We start from the raw sequence: 22839 nt of genomic DNA on the forward strand, positions 1-22839 counted from the left end.
GGTTTCTAAGACCATAACTCTTGATGGGAGTAGAACGCCTCGTCTTTCACACACAGGGCACACGGTGGTTTGAACTGCTGACCTTGTGGTTAGCAGCCCAATACTTAATCAGTAAACACGCGGGGTTCCTTAATCACAACTCCAGAGGTAAGGATTTACTGCTCCTTTTTTTTGGGAGGGGGGGGCTACATCCATCCATTGCTTTTTACCCTTTGGCTACCACATTTGTTTCCATGCCACCTGCACCATGCGTTCACCCCATCACATCACTGTAAGAATCTTCAATCAACCCCAGGTCCCAAATCTCATCTGAAGCATCTCAATGAAATATACATTCGACTTCTGGCATATTCCATCTGGGAGCAAAATTCTTCATCGGTGAACCTGTGAAATCTAGACTACAAGTTATCTGTTTCGAGGCACAAAGCAGATATTTCTGTGACAAATGGGAGAAACGAGAGAGAAAGAGGGGATAGCAGCATCAGTCAAGTCCACCTTCCAGCAGGACAATTTACAATCGCTCTCAAGCCGGGATCAGAATCCTCTGCTCTCAGAAGCCGTCGGAGCATCCTCGAGGCCGCGGGAGGACAACTCTGCTCCCTCACCTTTAGGAGGCTTCCTTTTTCCGATCCATCGGAGTGGTGACCCTACTGCCCAGACCCCAAGGAAGCACATTCTTCTGTCCCCTGGGCAGAGCAACCCCATTGCTCAGTTTGGGGCAGTCGTCCTATGCGCAGGGACATCTTAATGGTGGCGGCACCCTCTCGAACTGGTGCATAAAGATCCAATGCTTGGAACCTAAGAGGCTTGGGTGTTATCCTCTGAGTGCCGTGCGTCGCTGGCCCTGATACTTGAAATGGCAAAGGCCCTGCTTCCCGAGCATGTTCCAGGAGTCCTGCACACCCCAAGCGGCTCTAGAAAGGGTTCTTTTCTCTTCTTGGAGGATGACAGATATAATTTCTTGGCCCGTTTTCTGCTTGTCGAATTCTAAGAGGCAGGCGGTGTCCCTGTTTCTTTCTTTGCCGCCTTTAGTCTAAGCTGATGGGTTTTCTGCTATGGTAGTGGATTAGACCGATCGGTCAGAGGCTTAACTGCTTTTTGGAAAGATTGCATTGCCATGTCTTTGGTCAACATTGGAGGATACATGTCCTGCGTTTGTACAACAGAGTCTTCCCGATTCTGCATTCGTTTTCTACAGGTTACTTATGAAATGCTGCATGGTGTTCTATTTCATATATATAGCAGAACAGGTTCATTTTATTCTTTAACTCTTATCTTGTTCTTGTGAAGAATATATACAGCACCCCGCCCACCCCATTTAACAGTCTCTCCATGTAAGGGTGAGTGACTTTGAGTCCAGTCTGTGACTCATGTAACCATTCTCACGCACCTTTGCTGCGTGGTTCTCGCTCCTTCACAGAAACTTACTGCCCCTCATGTTCCTATCTAGTGATTTCAGACGCTGTTGTGAATGCAATCCTCTATAAATAGTTCTTTAAAGAACATAAGGCTCGAAACAGCCTTTTTTAAAACTAGGCCATTTAAACTATTATGTGCTTGGTTTTAAGACACTTCAGGGAACATTATGGGTGAAAGGATTAAAGAGGACCCCACAGCAATAGTTTCAGGGTACGCACAGTTCAAGTTTAACGCCATTGTTTTCCTCTGACAAGACCACAGAACTCCTTTCAGATCTTGCTAAGAAATCATATTATTCAGATATCCAAATTCATTATTGATAGACTCTACCTTCCACACGTGCACATACTTCACACAAGTTCATTGCCACCGCATCGCACGCATCACTCTTCCTCCGTTGTGCTATCACATGTTTGTCATTTTCTCTTAAAGTCTCATCCAAAGCACATTTCTAACTTTTCTGTGGCTGTCACCATACGTACTCTCTGAGATTAATGAAACTTTCTGGATAGCTCTCCCCACTTCAGTCTGAACATGCATCAGAATGGCCTTTGACATCCAGAATTCCACCATCAGTCTTTGAAGGCAATCTGGGCTTTTGTGGTAAGGCACTATAAATATCTTCTAGGCTCACACAGTCCCCAATTCTGAAAGCCCTTCCTCATCCCAGGCCATCGAGAGCAATACTTTCATTTCTCTGTCCCAAATTCAGGCTTTGTTCTCTAGTGCTGTGGTAACAAGAACACCACAAGTAAGTGGCTTTAGCAAACAGACATTTGCTTTCTCTCTTAGGGACACTCAAAGTCCAAATGCAGAGTGCCACTTCTGAGGGAAAGCTTTCTCTCTGGGTCAGTTCTGGAATAAAGTTCTGTCTCTTTTTCACCACTGGCTGATTTCCCTGGTGAAAAAGAGGGCCAGTTCCCAAATAGGAAAACCCTCAATGGGGAGGTTGATATGGGACCTGCAACCCTGGGCTCACACAGAACAGCCAGGGTGGCACAGGGGCAGGCCCTGTGGACCTCTGTTCTGCTGGGGTTCTCCATGCATCCCAACCAGCTGGTGGTACCTAACACCAGCAACACCCAGTTTTTAGATGGAGAAACCAAGGATAGGGAATTGAGATTTTTTTCAATATCACCTAGTAGCAAAATGGTACTGAAAATCCAAGTGTCCTCTGATCATGGCATTTAGTATGGCGTTTATAAATGTCTATGCAACTGGATATAATTGGGAACTGTGTAGAATGTTTCATGACATTTTGACATTTGGTGGCAGTTAGGGGGATGGTATTTGATAACTTAGGAGAAACTTCTCATGTTCAGATTTCCTGTTGGACTATTCACCCTGGATACCACCGTGGCTACCAGAGCTGACCTTAAACCACAGTGGGAAAACAGAGATGAATAGGCAGAGTGAGGGGAAAACAGCTTTAAAAAAAATAATGTGGTGTTTCACAGAGAAAAGCACTTTTGCTAGGTGATGTGGAGTCAGTGCTGACTCACAGTGACCCTCTGTACAACAGGCCATTGGGGTCCCACGCACCCTCCCAGACGCTGCTCTGTTGGAGCCCACTCAGGAGACAGACAATAAGAGCCTCCCGGGATTCAGAACATGCACGTCAGTTGTCCCTTTTCCCTGAAACACTGAGCACGTGAGCTGCTAGAGGACCCAGAGGGCCTGTGGCCATCCCAGCTGCACAGCGAGTGGTAGAGACAAGACGGTGGAGGAAAGGGGAGACCCGCTCATATTCTGCACACTCCCGAGCTCCTAGATTACGCACGTCCATCGACTCGGACACACGGAGAAGTCTGCCGGCTGCAGAAACAGAAAGCATTGGCCACGCGAGTTTTCCCTGCCTGAACCATGCATCACTCTATCTTCCCAATCTCTTGAAGAGGAATAAAAAGCACCCCCCCCCCAGGAAATAGTAATGAGAACAGTAAGTGCGCCCCAGTTCTAACCGCCCGCTGGAAGCTCCTATCTGCCCAGGAGAAAACAGAGTCCAATTCATCCCTCACTCACCCACACGTGGCCTAAGTGGCATAGGAAACAAACAAAAATCTCCTGAAAGTAAGATGCTATTTCAGGTCCCAGTCTTCGTTTCTCTCTGCACTCCCCAGCTGGCTGGTTTGTAGGGGAGCTTCCCCTGCCCCTCCCCGTGTTTGTGTTTGCTCTGCAGAGTCCTTAAATTGATGTTCTCTGGAGGCGCACCCTCCAACTGACCCCAACAAAGCCCTGACCACCCTCACTCGGAAACCACATTGATCCTCACTGCCGACTGCAACCACGCCACAGACACTGGCAATTGAAGAGCGGATGCTTCCACAGACACTTGACAGTTCCCAAGCCCCATCCATTGCAGAAGGTGGGAAATACGTTAGCCACTCACCTCGAATTGAAGAGAAAATTTATAGTCAGAGTCTTTGGCCATATCCTTGATGTAGGCATCAAAGTCATCCAGTTGAACCGGGCTTTTCCAGACACACAGACACACAGAAAATGCATGGTTTAAAAATACTGTTAAGTTTTATATAATGTTTAGCACCATACTTCTCAAATCAGGATCATTTTTCTTAGAGAAAATAGAAGCATTACCTCTCAAATGTTAGTATTCACCCTCGCCCCCAACTTTTTCTTTGTCCAAACTATTTTAGTAGGCGCTAATCTAGACATCATACCATCCGCAGTTCAGTCACATCAAGCAGTAGTGTACACTTCTTACCAAATCAGTTTCAAAACATTTTCTTCCATCTTGAATTCCTTGATATCAGCTCCCCCTTCCCTCCTCCCCCAACAGTACTCCCCCAAAATGCTTATTCTACTTATCTCTATAGATTCATCTAGCCTGGGTTTCATGTACTGAAAAAATGTAGAAAAACACATGCTAACGATTCAAGAAGGCTACCCACAGTGTCAAAATGTGACAGAGATAAACCCCAATATGAGTCACACACACACACACACACACACACACACACACACACCACAGAAAATATTAAAAACCAGGTCAGCCCAAAGTGTATCAGAGGGGAGACCAAATGACAAAGTTTTAACCATTCGAGTCAGATTTATCATTTTAATCTACTATCGTCATCTCTCCAACCCCCTCTGTCTCATAATCAGGTTATTCCCATCCCTCAGTTATGATTAGAGGGAAATCACCAGAGACTCATTCCCTGTGTAGGTCCTGCAAGTGTATTTTGGGCTTTCACTGTCATCCATAGCCGTCTACACATCAGAATATCACAATTTAAGCTCTTATATTATTTCCTCCTTTGCGTTTGGATTATATAATCTATTATTTTTGGATTGCAGACATTTGCATGCTTCTTAAATGCTTGCGTGCTTAGTTGACATCTCAGTTAGATGCTGCTTGTTTGGAAACAAGCTTTTAAGATCCCAGATGCTGCTCTCTCTGAGCTGGCCACCATCTAGTTTCTTCACCACATTCTGTGTTTCCTGCAAGAGGGCGAGTATCAAGCAGGGATGAAATTTTTTGGATTTCACTCCTCCACCCATCCCCCTTTGACTAAAGTTATCAGTCCTTAAATATTGGAGTTTTAAAGAGGGACTTCTATACCAAACCTGCTTGAGATGGGGGAAATCTCTAGATTTCTAATAAGAGTAAAGACTCATATAAACATACGCATTATTTTTCTAGAAAACACTGATACAGGAAAAGAAAAGAAGGTTTCGAGTTTGAAGAGCTGCTTGAATTCTGTTTTACTACCTGTTTTACTACCTACTTTTTGTGGGATCTTAGCAAATTTGCTTAATTCTTATGAGAGTAAATGTGCTCATCTATAAAATATTACATCATCCCTATCATCTTAGGTTGGGATGAAGTGTAATAAAGAAACTGTAAGTGTAACCAGTTTTACAAGTGTGAAGGTTTGTGCCACCTCCACTGTCTCCCCAGGGCACAGGCAGATCTGGGAGTCCCCCTTGGCTTGTTCAGAAAGTCCCCCTTGGTTCATGCTAAGCATCTACTGATATAGCCCCTGCCACCCTCACGCTGCTCTCTGCTCCTGCAGAGAGCCCTGCTTTATCTTTCATCCAAGACTGTGCCCAGTAGCAAGGCCCACATCCTTGACTTCCCCCTTCACTTTTGCTGCATGTTACTCCGTTTATAACATCTATGTTTTATTAGTACATGTATAGCATTTAAAAGACATTCGGTGAATGTTTTCTTTTTTTGTAAATACTTTAAAAATATTTATTATAAAAAATCATTGTATTGGGGGTGGCTCTTAAAAATCTTATGACAATCCATCATTCATTTGTAGGAGGCGCACTTGTACATATGATGCCGTCAACATTTCCAAAACATTTTCTTCAGTGAAAGTTTTCAATGAACTAATGTCATTGATTAATTTATGCTAAGGTTTACTAGATTTTAATGGGCACTCACACTCCAGATAATGCATTTATACTTTATTACTTTTACTTAACCATAATGCTCCCCAGCCATATACACTCCATAGTTAACAAATAGGTTTATAGGTTATCTTGCATGGTTATATTTTGAGATAGACCTGGGCAACTTTAGCCCCATGCTCTTGAGTGAAAGTCAAGACTAAAAAGTTCAGTAATTCAAGACCACATGGCTAGTCAGTCAGTGGTGGAGCCTGATGAGAACACAGAAGAAAAATGATTCCTGGCTTAAAGCTTGCCTACTCAGACTTGCCAATCCCTTAAAGGATGACACAAGGAAGGGCTCCTGCCCTGGAACACACTTCCTGGGGGCTGTACTCCCTGGATGCTGCCTGAGCAGACCACTGCCTTCCAATTGGATTGAACAATTCTGATTTCATCTCATGATTGGGCTTTTGGAAACATCAATAGAGAAGGATAATATGAGGAAATACTGAAGAGTTAGACAAAGCCAGAAGAGCAGTGAAACAGACCCTGAAGAATGTTTAGGAAGTAGAAATGTAAATCGGATGGAGGGAACAGGAAGAAGTGAACAGAGGAAAGAAAGGAAGCTGGGAGGTGGGCAGAAACCATTGGACAGAGATTTACTTAAAGGGAAGCAAGAAAAACAGGGCTTGAGTTGTTTCACACCAGTTCCATCACGGATGACACCGAGAAACCAGAAACAACCGGATTTTGTAATTCAGGGGGCTTCCCAAACTTTGTGGACAATTCCATTACCATTATTCGGTTCTATTTTCCCACGAGCTTGTGGAAGTTCCTTGTAGGTAGGTGCATTGGAATCGTAACTGGAATGGGGAACTTTGTGGGTACAGGTCATGGAGTGGAAGGCTAGAAAAAGGGGTCATAAGTCCTTTCCCGAGGCTGATGCAGGAGGCTGGATGGTTGTGAGGACCGCAAAGAGCAAGACACAGAACGTGATGCCACTGGCCCGTCTCTGAACTGGGCCCTGTTGTTTCTGACTTCCGCAACTCAAGAACACAGATGGCTCTGCCATGTGTCAACGGACCCTGTGTTCTAAGACAGAGGTTGCGATTCTCGGAGGGAGTTGACCTGTAATTTTTCCTCCTCCAGTTATTCTGGTATGCCCACATTTTAAAAGTTGGGGGTCTCTTCTGGGTTCCTGTTGCTGGCCATGACCAAGTCAGGAAGCCCTGGTGTGAAACTCAGGAGGGGGGGGGGGGAAGAAGAATGCAACCAAGAGACAGTGGAAGGAAGACAAGTAGGGATGGAAAAGGAGTGGTGGGGAGGGCTACTTGGAGTCAAAGAGTAAGGCTAGAAAGACCGTAAAGGAAAAGGTGAGGGGGAACGTGCCCCTGTAAATGGCTTTTACAGAAGGAGGAGTCACAGGAAAACAGAAAGAGGGGAGAGTGGAGGTGATGTCAGGTTTCTGGGTCATGGGCAGGCCTGATTCCTTCCAGATGCTACCAAAACCTTTGCTCAGGTATTGCTGCTGCCTCTCTCTTCCTTGGCCTTGGGAGGACCACATGTTGATAAGGGCCCTTTTTTCGGTTCTAAAACCTGTCCTTTAAGCAATCTACTCTATACCTTTAGCTTATTGAACAATTTCAACCAACAGCTTCGAGCAAGAACATCGCTCTGTGTCTGTCCCGTGTTTTCCTGCACTGTGGACAGCATCTCTTCTGTTTAGATTGGCTTCGTGTCTGCTTACTTGTCTCCACATCACTTTGGGCACAGTAATGGGGGACATGCTGATTAAAAAAATGGATGTAGGAAAAAACCGAATTATGTTATTTATGTGTGCCATAAAATGATGTACCAACCAAGGCAAAGCAGAACCATATTTGGCGTCCACTTTTGTTTTGATTACATATGCTATGACTTTTCTCCCTCCAGCATGGCCAGTACAGCCGTGGTGGGAGTCCCTAATTGCCTCCTTACATTAATTCATCAACATTCTATCCTAAGCAAGTATCAAGAATGAGCCCTATTCATAGGAGCAATCCACTGTTTACATGTAGAGTTTAACTAAGAAAAGGCCTGGAGGTGATAAACTAATTAGCCTCTTGAAATCCACTGATGGTTAATTTTCACCTGCCAGAATCATCATTCTTATGATTTCACAATTCAGTCGATATGAAACCACAGGCGATCTAGAGTAATTATCGTTTCTCTTTCTTCAAAGGATCCCCCAGCCACCATTTCTCACATTTGTTGCAGCCTCCAATGAAATAAAAGCTTTGTTCTTCCTGCAATAAGCAGCTCGTTATAAAGTACAAGGCGGCAAAGGTTTGTGTACAACATTGATGATAGATTTTCATAGGTTTTGAAACCTCTTGCAAGGTGATTATAATCCCTAACAGCGATTTGCGCTTTGATCGCATCCTGCTTTCTGTGCTGTGCGTTCTCTTCACTGACAAGCATTCTGACTCGCACTGTGCCTCGCTGTGGAAACATACACTTGCCTCTTCCTTGAGCATCCTTTCAATTAGCGAGCACAACCTTCTGATTTTGAAAGATACGAGCATTATGAATGAGAATACTTTACAAAATGATCTTGCAAGTGGAACTTACTTCGTCAGTTTCCTCTTCTTTAAGCCATTTTTACTCCTGAGATTTTTTTTTTTAAAGAAAAAGAAAGACAAATTCATCAGAGCAAGAAAAAAAACTGATTAACATAGTGATTAAACCTAAGGAGCTTTAAATAGTGACATCAGAAACCTCAATTTTATTTAATTTTCATTGACTATACCTTAGATTTGTTTAATTACTTTTCCTTTAATGAGAAGGTAATGATAATAACTTCAGATTCATTTTTCAACTTCGACTAGATTGCAGGGAACATATCCATACTTTATATTTCATAAATAGTAAAAACTCTGAGTTCTAGAGATATCATTTTTTAGTATTGGTTTCTAAATTGCTAAAATGATTTGTAAATGTATAGAAACAGCTAGTGCCTAAAGCCCCCAGATTGTAAAGGCAAAAGGAGGGAGGGGGTAAGGAGAGGGAAAGGTTAAAGAAGAGTTAATGGTGGGAGAGTGGATATATTTTTTCTCTAATTAAAGACTACAATAATATTTCTTGACATTATGGCAGAGGGATATGAAATTGTGCTATCAGTATTGAAATGCATCTTGTGCCGTTTTTGTGATGAAATTGTTCCTACTTAATTGGAAATAATTTATAATCCTGGAAACTCTATCTAGGGTCACTACGAGTTGATATCAGCTGGATGGCAGTGGGTTTGGGCTTTGAGTTTTAATCCATAAATAAGAAAACCGACCCAAGTTAGATAATGTGAAGATAGAATCTTCTGAAACATTTCATCATTGTGTGTATTTCTATTGTATTAGGTAAATAATAAAGGTTGATACCAAATTGAGTTTGAGTGATATGATAGTAAGCAATTCTTCATAAACAACTTTTAAAGATTTTAAAATGTTTTAATAGGATCACCCAAACTTTCAGAAAGTAAAAGTGCATAGCAAATAACAAATTATAAGCTTAGTACTTACATGAACCAAAATATTTGTTTGATTTATCTTTAAAAGTATGACTGTCAGACTCCGGATAGGGCAAGATATGACAAAATAACAATCTATAAATTATCAAGGGCTCATGAGGGAGGGGGAAGTGGGGAGGGAGGGGGAAAAAAAGAGGACCTGATGCAGAGGGCTTAAGTGGAAAGCAAATGCTTTGAGAGTGATTAGGGCAAAGAATGTACGGATATGCTTTATACAACTGATGTATGTATGTGTGTGGATTGTGATGAGTTGTATGAGCCGCTAATAAAATGTAAAAAAAGAAAAGAAAAAAAAGAAAATGATTAGGGCAAAGAATGTACAGATGTGATTTATACAATTGATGTATGTGTATGTATGGATTGTGATCAGAGTTGTATGAGCCCCTAATAAAATGTTTTTTAAAAAAAGTATGACTGTCTGTGTACATGCACTTCCTGAGAACCTTGGGCAGAATGAAGCTTCCCTTATACTTCAGAGCATTTTGTCAATGGAGTATTTCTCATACGGTATTTTTGTCACTTACGTCCATGTCCCTTGCTAGAAGGTGCTTCCCCACTCTCTGCCCAAGGCCTTTAGAGTTAATGGGATGCATAGAGGGTGGTCTATTAATGCTTATTGAAATGAGGGCAAAGAAAGGCCCTCCTTATTTCACTTAGTGATTCCATTAAGGATTTGGATGCAGGGCTTGTGAAGTCCGTGGGAAAAAAGTAGGACTCACGGATGGAGAGAACGTGATGCAGGAAATATCCCCCAAAGAAGGTGCGACTCCTGGTTTTCATGTCTTCTCACCTCTGTATGAAGACTGTCTATTTCATAGTTACCCTCACTCCCCCACCCCCCTTTAAAAATGTGCTCTCCTGTCCTCTTGTCTTCCATGCTTAAAATTAGAGAAAAGAGACATTTGAGTTTTTAACCCCCATCCCTCTCCCTGCCCCCAGTAAAATATACTTAAAAAAACAAAACCACTTTAATATAAACAGTTGTATACAAGCATCATGAAAAAAACTATGTATTGATTTTGAATCAGCCCTTGAGATGTGGATTTAATAAACTTTAGGTCCCTCCAGATTCCTTCGCCCTCAAACCTAAACAGTGGTCTGAGGGGCTTAAAGAAAAAAGGAGGAAAGTGACACTGAAGTGGACTTGGAGTCTTGGGACAAACAAGTTCACTTCAAACAATAACACACACACACACACACAAATAAACTTTAGGAATCCTATATTTAATTTGCTTAGTAAAAGCCAATACACATAGTACTGCCTTTATGAAAGCAGGCTGGAAGCAGAGCTACCTAACAGCTCTGGTAAAGTTGGGAGGCTGCCAACATATTTTGCTGTTGAAAGTGAAAAAAACAAAACAAAAAAACCCCCATAAAACCCACCTTTCCTATCCAAACAGACTTTAAAGGAGACTGGGAAGAAACAAACGTCTGCGTGGTGGTAACACTGAATAAATTCAGTGCTGGAATATTAAGCTGAAACTCTTCAAGTGCTGGGAAGAAACCTGATTCATGGAGGAGAGAAACTTTCTTTTTTTCTTTCCATCTGATCCACCATAAATGAACTTTAAATATAATGTTCTTCCATGGTTTGTATGGCATTGCTCTATCCTTAGTGTCTGAGCTAGTTAGTTCATTGTGCCAACCTAGCCGATAAACACATGTGGGGTTAATTGAAGGGCAGAGAGATAAATGGCTCCATGAACCACGCCTTTCGAGTTCTCGGGTCTCTTGCTTTGGGATGGCCGGACCAGGGTGCAGCTGCCTTAGCCAGTTACCTGCTTCAGCTGGCAAGGCTCACTTCCTGCAAGACATCTGCCAGCACTGAGATGCTTACACATTCACTGGTTGAGCTATCCTCCTGCAGTCATCATCATAGTGTGTTTTGTGAGATGGAGGAGGACGTTGTGGTTTGGTGTCGGACATATGGGTTAATGTTGGACTTGTGGGCTTGGGCAGCACTGGGTTGGGATGTTTTCTCGATGTGCACTTACCCTTTATATAAAACTCTCTTTTATATATGAGTTTACGTGGATTTGTTTCTCTAAAGTACCCGGACTAACACATTGTCATAAGGTTACTCTTAATGGTTTGTACCCTCCTCTCCTTGTTCTGCTTAGGGTGAGCTGAATTCCTGATATCTGAAGGATGTTTGTATCCGGAGGGTGTGAGGGAACATGGAGAGACTGAATTGTAGTGACAGTGATAGACTTTTCCCACCTATCCAATTGCTGTGCTAATTCTCCACCCAACGTGAAAGAAAAGTCACTTGTCGCCCGGTAAGCTATACATTGCTAGCGGTTTGAACTTGCGCACATTATGGAAAGAGCTGCGCACGCGCACGGTCCAGGGACATTTGGGGCGATGCTTAGGGTGTCACCTATTCATTGGCAGCATTTTTCTGGACTATGGACAAACAGCACCCATCAGACAGACAACATATATGAATATAGGATCGTGCACTTCCTTTAGTCTTCCTTTTTCACTTCTATTAGCTAGGGATCAAAGCCCAATTGACGTAAGGAAGTTACATGCACTTTTATTGTCCCTTTTAGCTGACAGGAGTCTTACTAGGAGGCAATGGCAGAGGCATGGACTTTGTAACAGTTTAAAACACCAACAAAACTTCCAATCCCCTATTTCCCCAAGTGCTACTTACACCTTCGTGAGCTGAATGGTAACCATCCCTACATGGTACAGCGATGTTTAGGGGTTAAATCACTCTCCAAATAGCACATGCCGTCATGAACAAAGAGGAGCATTTGCTCTAAATGTAGCTTCATGCTTACAGTGTCAACGACTGCGGATTTAGAACAGGCAGATGAACAACTGAGTGAAGCATGAGGGTGGCTAGGAAGAGGTTAATAACATGGAATCCAGTGAGTTCTAGTTCAAATTAGACCGCCTTGTACGGGAAGCACAATCAAAGGTTGTTAAAGACAGACATCCTTGCAGAATGCGATTCTGAAACGAACCTAGCTGGGCAGTGGTGCTCCACCCGGATCCTGCTACCACCCCAGGAAAAGATTCGGGCAATGCTGAGGGTGGGGGTGGGGGGTGGGGAGGGGTGGGGAGAGAAAGAGAAAGAGAGAGAGAATATCTTGGTTTCCACACAAAACACTAGAAGCAACCAGGGTATGTTAGCCATCAACAGGAACAAAGTTCTGCAGGAAGACAATTTGGAGAGGAGACAGACTGGGTAAGGAAGGGGCGGAGCTGTGTTTTCTTGTTAGCAGGTTAGGTGAAATATGACAACGAGCTACTCTACAGGAGGACGGAACACGGCTATTTAGCAAATTGAACCCGGGAAAATGCCAGTAGTTGAAGAGAAAAGGTCGCCCACAAGGCATTTCAGTGACGGTGCGGATTCTGCGCTGTTTGGAGGGGATGCTGTTAACTGCCTTTGAGTCACTGTGATGCCTGAGAACTCCATGCTCAGAGGCAGGGGACAGTGCCCGTCCCCAGGACTGGTTGGAAGGTCATTGTGGGCTCATGGGGATTCATAGCGGTTCATTAGCTGGTTTGGGGAAGATTGCCAGGCCCTTTCCCACTGTCCATCTGCGACCAGAAGCTCCACTACAGCCTGTTCGGTATCCGAGCAGCGCACACGTGGACTGACGAGGGCCTGCACATGAAAGGCACTGGATCCGAGGCTAACCTGTCTCCCACATGCGAGGAGAGACTTCTACTCCTGAAACCACCAATACCCGGCGCTGGAAGGACTAGGGACGAGGCATTTATCTCCTACGTACTAGCATGGGGCTGAAAAGACAGTTTAAGTTCAAGGTTTTCTCACTGGGTGGAGTGTGGGAAGTTTGGTGAGAGTGGTGGGAAGCCGGGGGCTCAAGCATGTGTCATCTCATTTTAATATCTATTACATTGGTACTAAAAGTCGAACACCAAAAAGCGGTGGCGAAGTGGGAAGCTGGGTTCCTCAGACACTCAAACATGCATGAAATCATTTGATCTAAGCTGAAAAATCCCATCCTGCAAATTAATTGCAAACTGTGGAAGGTATTTTGAGCGTTTTGCCGAGACTCCAATAGCAGGTAGAATACTTAGGGATGATTAGTAGTAAATGCCAAGTTAAAAATAAATGAAGGTCAAATGGAATTTATGTGAGCGACCTAATCTGGAGCACTATCTGATGTCAATTATTGAAACTATGGCGTGAACTGCGGTGAAGGAACCCTGGTAGGTCAGTGGGTTAGCACCGGGCTGCTAACTGCCAGGTCAGCGGTTGGAACCCACTCGCTGCTCCATGGCAGGAAAAGAGGCTTCTGCTCCGGTGAAGTGTCACAGCCTCAGATACCCAGACAAACAGTGCCACTCTGACTTCATGGGGCACAGCCAGTCAGAATGGACTAGTTGTCAGTGAGTTCTTAGTTTTTAATTTTTATGGTGAAACACTAGAGCCCTGGTGGTGTAGTGCTTGCGTGCTGGGCTGCTAACCAAGGTCAACAGTTTGAAACCAGCAGCCACCCCACAGGAGAAAGAGGGCTGTCTACTCCTATAAAGAGTGGCAGTCTCGGGAACTCACAGGGGTTCTCCTCTGTCTTACAGGGTCACTGGGAGTCAGAATCGGAATGGACTTGATGGAAGTGAGTTTGGTTCCTTCTTGTGTATTTACTCTGACCCTGAAGGTGCTAAAGAACAGTTCATCAATATTCTTTTCGGATAAATAACTCTCCAGTTTGCTTTTCACTATTCGTCTTCCATAGGGAAATTTACATTTTTGTACATAATTTAGTAGTTAAATATCCTGGATTAATATTTAGAGACAATGATTTCTTTGTTAGAAGTCCAGGAAGCTCTGATATTTTTTTTAATTCCAAGGCTCAGGAAGAGAAACAGACCTCTGGATGCAGATTTGTAGAAAGAACTAAACCAGATAATTATGCAAAGAACTTTCCACATAGTAAGTTGTTCAATATTCATTGAGTAGCATTATTAGGAAACCATGAAGCCCAAGCACAGAGGATAGTTGTCTGGATTTTTTGACCTGACCACAGATCTGCCTTCTGAGACATCTAAGCTGTCTCGTTGATGGAGGCCTTGATGAGGGTGGAGGTCCATGGCTGACTCAATGAAGAAACAAATGACAGGTGAGACAGAAGAAAAGCTTGCCAAGAACATCACAAGAAGAAAATAGAATTTGGAAAACATTATAGTTAGCATCTTGGTACCATCAGCTTCTTTAATCCATTTTAATATTAATATGTGATTAATAATTTTAGATGGTGAAAACATAGTTAACAAGAGAGTTTCTTTTTTTTTTTTTACTTGAAAGCTAACTTTTAGAGTCTGTGTTAGGTAAAGAGTAAAAAACCAAAAAAGATCACTTACCAAGGATTAATATAAAATGCCAAAAGATAATCAGTCCAAAGACATGAGGGTAGCAGGGTTAAGAAAGCAAATATACTCCTACGCCTGTGAGCATTAATAGATAACAGATGTAAAGATGAAAAAGTGGTAAGAATTAGTAATAAACACTGTGAACAGATATCAGTAAATTATCTACCGGGATCAATTAAAATGACAAGCACCTTAATTACAATGAAATATTATCCCACTCTGTGAAATTTAAATGTGAGGGCATTAGCGTTATAATATCAACAAAATCAGCTTTATTCACATATGACCATATTGTAATCAGATATATTTCTTTAAACTTATTTTGTGTCAATTAGCCTGCTATTAGGTGATTACATTTTGCATTCAGTTAAAGGAGTCTCTTAAATGCCTTGTTAGTCATCTTGATTTTTATTCTTAGGGATTTACCTCTCTAACACTTGCATCTTATTTTAAGAAGCCTATAGAACATCCTTCAATAACTACACAGCAGTTTGTGTGAGGAAATATGTGGTCAGCTTATGTACACTGATCACTGAACACTGATTATAGTGAAGAGTGAGTCAGTCTTGTTCTAAGATTTACAGACACGTTCTTTTAAAGTTGAACTACTCGGTGTGACTTTCTCTACTGTTTTTTAATTTAAATGAATGTGTGGTTTCAAAATAGAACTCTTAAAACAGAGACACATATGATCTTTAGGAGTCCGTCATTCAAATTAAATTGCTCGTCAAATGCCTAATCTGTAATCTTACTGATAGTCAGCTCAGGGGAAGCAAAATTATTTGGCTTCACTTTAATTCCAATTCTGACTGCTGATTTAAAATGCCTGGCTTGAATCCAATTTCAGATTTCCAAACCACTTGTAAAATAGAACATTTATTAATGGAGATGTAAAAATAACCTGTAGCTGCACCCATATTTATTCTGAAAATTAGGGGGAGTGCTGTCACCTTGTCACTTGAGTTATAACACATTCCCACCGAGCTATCCATTTTCAGCCAGAAAATGCTCATGCTAGTCAAAAATGCCTTTGCCAAGAACTACAGGAGAATTGGCCTGGTTTCCTAGAAAGGTTATGAATTGAATTCTCCTTTACCTCAGTTTGGCCACATGAAAGTAAATTTTATTTGAATTTTGAGTAATTGTGCAGACAGTTATTATTTAGCTCTTATAAATCATAAGTCCTCGCATCAATTTCTAAATGGTCCACTCACCACTATTCTGCGGCTGGCCCCTTTCTAAGAGGGAAACCAGAAGAGAAATCTATCTTGATCGGGAGTCAATGTCCTGATTTTGAAATAAAAGTGTTAAAAACCTAGGAAGGTGTCCTAGCATCTCCTCATCAAGGATTTAATGAGTTTCTTTGTCCCCACAGTTGGATAATTTAATAACAAAATTCTAATTTAAAATATTATTTTAATAACAACACTCCATTCATATTAAAATTTTAGTGACCCATCATGCTGGTTTATCAAAAGGAATTCTCTTTCAATGAAGCCCACTCACAGAAGCATTTTGAATAAAACCCTACTGCCCTTGCTGATGCTACAGAATAAAATTTCCATTCCCTTGTATCTATTTTTTTAAAGGATAGCCATTTTGAGGGGTTAGAAAAACAGGGAAAATTACTTACCAAGGATTGCTTATTCATAGATAGAATACCTAATAAGAAAGGTAAGCAAAGGCTTACTTGTATTTATGAATCTGTAGTGAACATTTTCACCCAAAAGACCTCATGAAACACACGTGAAACTGTTCACTGTAGTTGAAAGTAAGCCTGTGTTTACCTCGCTTATCGGGCACTCTTACCCTATCAGCAATTGTAAATTTGAAAAGGGTTTTTGATTCTGTAAGGAAGGTGCTATGGTGTCGGGAGAGAGACAGATGCCAGCCCTACTTAGAAGCAGAATCTTTGATGTGGCAAAAAGAATGTGAGATTGTTCACCACAGAGGAGTAAGCAAGCACAAGTAAGCCTGTGCTTAGCATGTTTATTAGCTAATTTGACACTGTATGCATTTAAAAGTGCAATGTATGATTGCTTGCAAGAGAAGCAAACCAAGTAATGCAAATAATGCTGTTACACCGAAATGCTCATTCCTACCCATACTGTCTTAATACACAAGCATTAATCAACGTTTCTAAAGGCCCGAGAATGAAGAAAATTGAGGCCATGCTTCCTCATTCTTCTTGGATTTAGCATTTCTTTCTGTAAGTAGAGGCGCAGGGCTAGGGCTCCCGGCCTGTACACTCCCATTTCATTTTGAATAGGCATGGCGGCTCGTATTTTCAGGTACTGAGCTGGGACTTTTAAATGGCACCCCTGCTTCAGGGCAGTCTTCCCCATTCCTTCATTGCAGCTCTTCTGCCCTACAATAGTTTGTACAATGGCTTCCATCCTTTCTTAAACTCTGAACTGATAAACCTCTAGCAATTACCGTGCTTTGTAAGCAAGATGCAACCTTTGTAAGTACATTTTCAAAGGATCATCAGATAAAGGAATTTATCCCCCAAAGATGGTAAATTTGGAGAACACACAGCAGAGCTAAACCATCTGGAAGCTTGTTCTAAAACACTACTCACCAGTTGTATGGAAGCTTTCCATCCCGCTCTAAGGATGCAAAATTGACAAATGTCCCAGCTCCACATTCCCTGTTGGAAGGAATCACAAGGTCAAGGTTAGTGGCAAACAGAATACTTTGTATCTTGACATAGGCAAAGTCATCACTGGCTTATAATCAATCACAGCATGAAACTGCAGTACAAATAGACGAGAAAAAGACAAAAGTCCACAATCCTTTCCAAAAGGCGTTTATGACCCAAAAATGAATCTCCGAACTAGTGGGGTATAATATCTATATATAGTATGTTATGTGTGCTGTGTAAATATATGTATATGTATATATATATAATACATTTAAATTGTTCTCAATCATAGAATGCAGAAACTCTTCTAGACAAACAACAGATTTTCCATTTTTAATAAGTATTTTGTGGGACTTCTGTAGCATCCTGATTTCTCTTCCATAATGACGTTACATTGAGGTTGACGGTTTCTCTCATGAACTACTTTTTTCTCATATTGAAATGCACTGTTATTAATCATTTGAGATAAGAGTATCAAGAGTGATATGTGTCCAAATTCATTGGCTTTTACAGTGCCTCATACTCAAAATATTGATTATTAATTTGTCTATAGACAATACTGCAACTATTTTTTCCTACCCTGAGAAGAAGGTAAACATACTCTCATGTCTTTTATATCTTTGGCTTAATATCATGCATAAATATATACCTCATTGGTCACATTTATCTAGTTTTTCTCTATGTGAAAGTCATGGACTTAATTTAGAGTTGAATCAGAGATTTGGGCATTATTATTTTTTTTAAATTAAAAATATTTTTAATAAATCATTTTATTGGGGCTCATACAACTCTTATCACAATCCATACATACATCAATTGAGTAAAGCACCCTTATACATTCGTTGCCCTCATCATTCTCAAAATTCATCTTCCACTTGGGTTCCTGAAATCGGCTCATTTTCCTTTTTTACCCTCCCCCTCCCTCCCCGCTCCCCCCTCCCTCATGAACCCTTAATAATTTATAAGTTATTATTTTATCTTATCTTACACTGCCCGGCGTCTCCCCTCACCTACCTTCCTGCTGCCCATCCCCCAGAGAGGAGGTTACATGTAGATCCCTGAGATCAGTTTTCCCTTTCTACACTCCCTTCCCTCCCGGTGTCGCCATTCTCACTGCTGGTCCTGAGGGGTTCATCCATCCTAGATTCCCTGTGTTTCCAGATCTCTACTGCACTGCTGTGCATCCTCTGGTCTAACCAGGTCCTCAAGGTAGAATTGGGATCATGATAATTGGCGGGAGTGGGGGGTGGCGGTGGGGAAGCGTTCAAGAACTAGAGGAAGGTTTTGAGTTTCATTGTTGCTACACTGAACCCTGAGTGACTCATCTCCTCCCCACTACCCATCTGCAAGGGATGCCCAGCTGTCTACAGATGGGCATTGGGTCCCCATCACCCACTCCCCTCATTCACAGTGATGTGATTTTTTATCACCACCCCTGCCTTTGTTATTTGAAACCTGGTCTCCTCGGCCCTTCATGATCATACATATTGGTGTGCTGCTTCCATGTGGGCTTTGTTGCTTCTGGGCTAGATGGCCGCTTGTTTACTTTCAAGCCTTTAAGTCCCCAGATGCTATATCTCTCAATAGCCGGCACCATCAGCCTTCTTCACCACACTTACTTATGCACACATTTGTCTTCAGCGTTTATGTGAGGAAGGTGATCACACAATGATGGTTTTTGTTCTCTGGTGTCTGCTACCTGGTCTGTTCAACACCTTGTATTCACTTAGGCTGTGTGCTTCTTCTCTGTGGGTTTTGTTGCTTCCGAGCTAGATGGCTGCTTGTTTGCTTTAACGCCTTTAAGACCCCAGATGCTATATCTTTTTGATAGCCAGGCACCATCAGCTTTCTTCACCATGTTTGCTTATGCACACGTCTGTCTTCAGTGATAATGTCGGGAAGGTGGGTATCATGGAATGACTGTTTAGCTGAGCAAGGTGCTATTATATTGAGGGAGTGTGCATGAGGGGGCCCAATGTACACCTGCTACCCTCTGCTGAACCTATAAATATGCCCATAGGTTTGGGCATTATTCTTGAAGCAGACCTTAGCTTTTACCTGACTGAAAAAGTTTAGAAATCCTGATCTAATGACCAGTTGAGTAAATTCAAAGTACCTCTTTTAAATGTCTATGTTGTAAACTAGAAAAAAATGTCCAAGGAATAATTGCCTTTAAAATATCACTCCTTCCATTGCTAACTTCATTTGCACCCCAGCCACCATTACCCTTATGCATGAACATTCACTGCAAACCTAGGAGCACAGGATCGTGCTAGGATTACTTTGTGCTGTCACATTACTGCTCCTAAGTATGCACTCACGTAAGAGCTATATCATCTCCCCTGAATGCACATTCCTTCCTCGACCACCAGGCCACCAGATTCTCTTAGCTTCCCTTCCACTCCAATCGCCTCTTTTCACTCTCCCTGGTTGCTAATTTCATTTCTCACTGAAACTCTTTGCACTGGATTATTCTATGACTTAATCCAGGCCACCTTTCTCCTATTTACTGTATATCTACTCTCTGCATTTAATGCAGTCGATAGCTTTAGATTTACTTATATACTATGAACTCCCAAGTTCATATCTTCAATCCGGGCTTCTCTCCTACACTTGTAAATTCTCACAAATGTCTCTCTTCCAAAACTGAAGGCTTGACATGCTTTTCACCTAAACTCTTAAGCCCGTTGATGGAAGGACCAGTCTCTCCGTTGCTAGGGCCTAGGACCCTGGAACCACTTCTGCATTGCTTTCCCTTAATTTGTTATTGATTTCATTTTATATCAAATCTGTTAGTAAATTTTGTTTCCTCTACCTTAACAGTATACCCAGAATCTATTTATCTTTTCTTCCATCGCTCCTATTCTAGAATGAACCACACTCATTTCTTGTTTTGGGTACTATAATGCCCCCCACCCACACTTAGTATGTCTGCTTCGCCCATGCCTAAACACAGTATTGGTCTCTACATAAACGTCAAAAAAAAGGAGTTAAATTGTAAGTCAGGTCGTGTTAATCTGCACTGGCTGCCCATTTCACTCAGAGGAAAGCCAAAGGCCCTCCAGTGACTTATGAAGCCCCATGCGATCTGCCCTCATCATGTGAGACCTCCCCTTACTCCTTATGCTTTAGCTCCTCTAGCATCTCTGCTATTCTGTTCTCCAGGCCCCTGTCTCAGGGTCTTTGCACTGGCTAGTCCCTCTGCGGGGCACACTCAATACTCCCTGCAAACTCCCCCATGTTCTCTGAGTCTCGGCTTAGTTATTATCACTCCTTTAGTAGATTTATCCATCACCTCCCAGAGAGCTGCTCCCCCTTAACAGTACTGCTAACCCTCCATCTTACTCAGCTCTTCTACTTTCCCTCCATAGCTCGGCTTACCTGCATACCTGCTACACAATCTTTTCACTTTTATATTTATTCCTTATTATCTATCTCTAGTACTAGCTCTGCGAGGGTAGGACATTTGGTCTCTTTTAGGTATTTTGCCATATAATTTGTCTCTTTTATAAATTTTGTCATATATATATATATACACAGATAAGTCTAACACAGCAGGTGCTCAAATAATATTTGTTAACTGAATGCATGACACCTGGGTGGCCTCTGTCACTTAGGAATTAATGAGTTGTTCTGACCACCTCCCACCTCTATCTTTCTAAGAATTTCTCAAGCGCCAACCTTCAACATGATGTTCATTTTCAGAATTACCCTCTCTTCTTAACCTTCACAGCCTCCCATTTTTCTAATCTTTATTATAAAGTGTACCATTTCAAAATAATTATCTGTGTACAAATCTCTAGCTAACATGTAAGTTCACAGCTGTTAGGCTGGGTATCTGACTATTCTTGGAATATGTCATTAAGGGAATGATTAAATTATTATTAGATGAATGAATGTATGTAGGAATAATGTAAAAAAGTTTAGGGATTTTGATAGACAAATCTTTGGGCTAATTTTGGAGAACTATAAATTTATAAATAAAACCAAATTTCCCAAACCTTGTGGTACTCAGCTAAGCAACTGCTTCTTAAGGGAATTGATGGATTCTTCTGAAAACAAAGGGGGCCACAGAAAATTCTTGAGAATGTTCTCTGAGGAGCAAAACATCAATGGAAAGAAATAGGGACGCACAGAAGTCAAAACTCAAAGGGCTATTCTAACTGCAAGAAAAATGAAACTGCTTAACACTCTGAGTAATAGGGACTGAGGTTACAGAGAGCCGATAACGATCTAATCATGAACTCCACAAATACTTTATGATAAAACACCTTTAATATAACTAATGAGAAGCATTTAAAATTTTTCTTTATTTTATTTGTTTTTTTTTCTCTCTCTCTCTTTTTAAAACCATTTTATTGGGGGCTCGTACAACTCTTATCACAATCCATCCATTGTGTCAAGCACATTCGTACATTTGTTGCCATCATCATTCTCAAAACGTTTGCCTTCTACTTGAGCCCTTGATATCGGCCCTTGGTTTTCCATTGTTATTAGCTCCTCACGTCCCCTCATCCTCCCCTGTCACTTCCCTAAGGAGCTATTGATTTAGTAACTGTCTCTATAGATTAATCTATCCTGGATTTCATATAATGACAATGATACCTCTAGATGCCCCCCAAAACACCACTAACAAGAAAATAAAACACAGATAAACTTTATCCAAAAGAAAGCAGAAAATAATAATAAAAAAAACCAGAGCAAATTAAAAATAGGTCAAAATGAAAACAAATGGTAAGATGTTCAATTTTTGAGCGAATTATATCTGCAGTAATACATTTTGTAATGCACTCTGTCTGAGGACAAATCTATTCGCATATTCAGCCAATGGTTCGAGGAAGTTCAGTGGGGACTTGATTCACATGAGAAGGATTTATTTTGTTCTTTTTTTATCTCCATTTTTAGTAATACTTTTCTTCACCATAATGAACAGGCATCAATCTTTCTCTTACTCCAAAATATGTCTTTAGAGTACCCAAATGAAATATTAAAAACTTTTAAATGAAAATAATAAAAGCACAAAGTCTGGTTTTGTGAAAGCGAAGGATCCTTTGATTTGCCATCTCGGTGGTCACATTTTCTAAATAATATTTAAGTTTCCTTAGAATCTACAAAATACAAATAGACACTAAAAACCAAATAAAATCTACCACTGTACAATAGTTCTTCAAAAGTCATACATGGATGAGAAATAAAAGTATTTTACAGGTTATGGATCAAAGTGAACAGAGTATCACTCACCTAGCCATCTGCAGATGCTTTTTCCTTAGAATGACCAGGGTCACCAGCAGCAGCCCAATCAAAAGTGTGCTAAGGATGGCCAGCACCGAGATTACCACCACATTGGGATTCATCTCTGTAACTAAAGAGATAAGCCAGGCATTTTCATTACGGGTTTTATTACACGAAAACTAAAGGAAACATTCAGTATTTTCATCTGAATTTCGGTGCAGAGAATTGTGATGATGATGACGACACCTTTTATTCATGCGAACATGAC

The 22839-nt window shown here is 41.5% G+C and overlaps 1 protein-coding gene across 1 annotated transcript in view; it reads right to left on the reverse strand.

Moving 5' to 3' along the window:
• PTPRO (protein tyrosine phosphatase receptor type O) overlaps window positions 1–22839 on the reverse strand; it is a 113746-nt gene that overhangs the window by 22903 nt on the left and 68004 nt on the right. The window contains exons 15-19 of the mRNA XM_075553329.1: window positions 22581–22701; window positions 17277–17345; window positions 14687–14770; window positions 8389–8424; window positions 3809–3890 (exon numbers count right to left, since the gene is read on the reverse strand). Coding sequence (XP_075409444.1) covers window positions 3809–3890; window positions 8389–8424; window positions 14687–14770; window positions 17277–17345; window positions 22581–22701 — 392 coding nt within the window. The remainder of the gene's footprint in view (window positions 1–3808; window positions 3891–8388; window positions 8425–14686; window positions 14771–17276; window positions 17346–22580; window positions 22702–22839) is intronic.

The sequence above is a fragment of the Tenrec ecaudatus genome, chromosome 6 (genome assembly GCF_050624435.1).
Source record: "Tenrec ecaudatus isolate mTenEca1 chromosome 6, mTenEca1.hap1, whole genome shotgun sequence".
Lineage (NCBI taxonomy): Eukaryota > Metazoa > Chordata > Mammalia > Afrosoricida > Tenrecidae > Tenrec > Tenrec ecaudatus.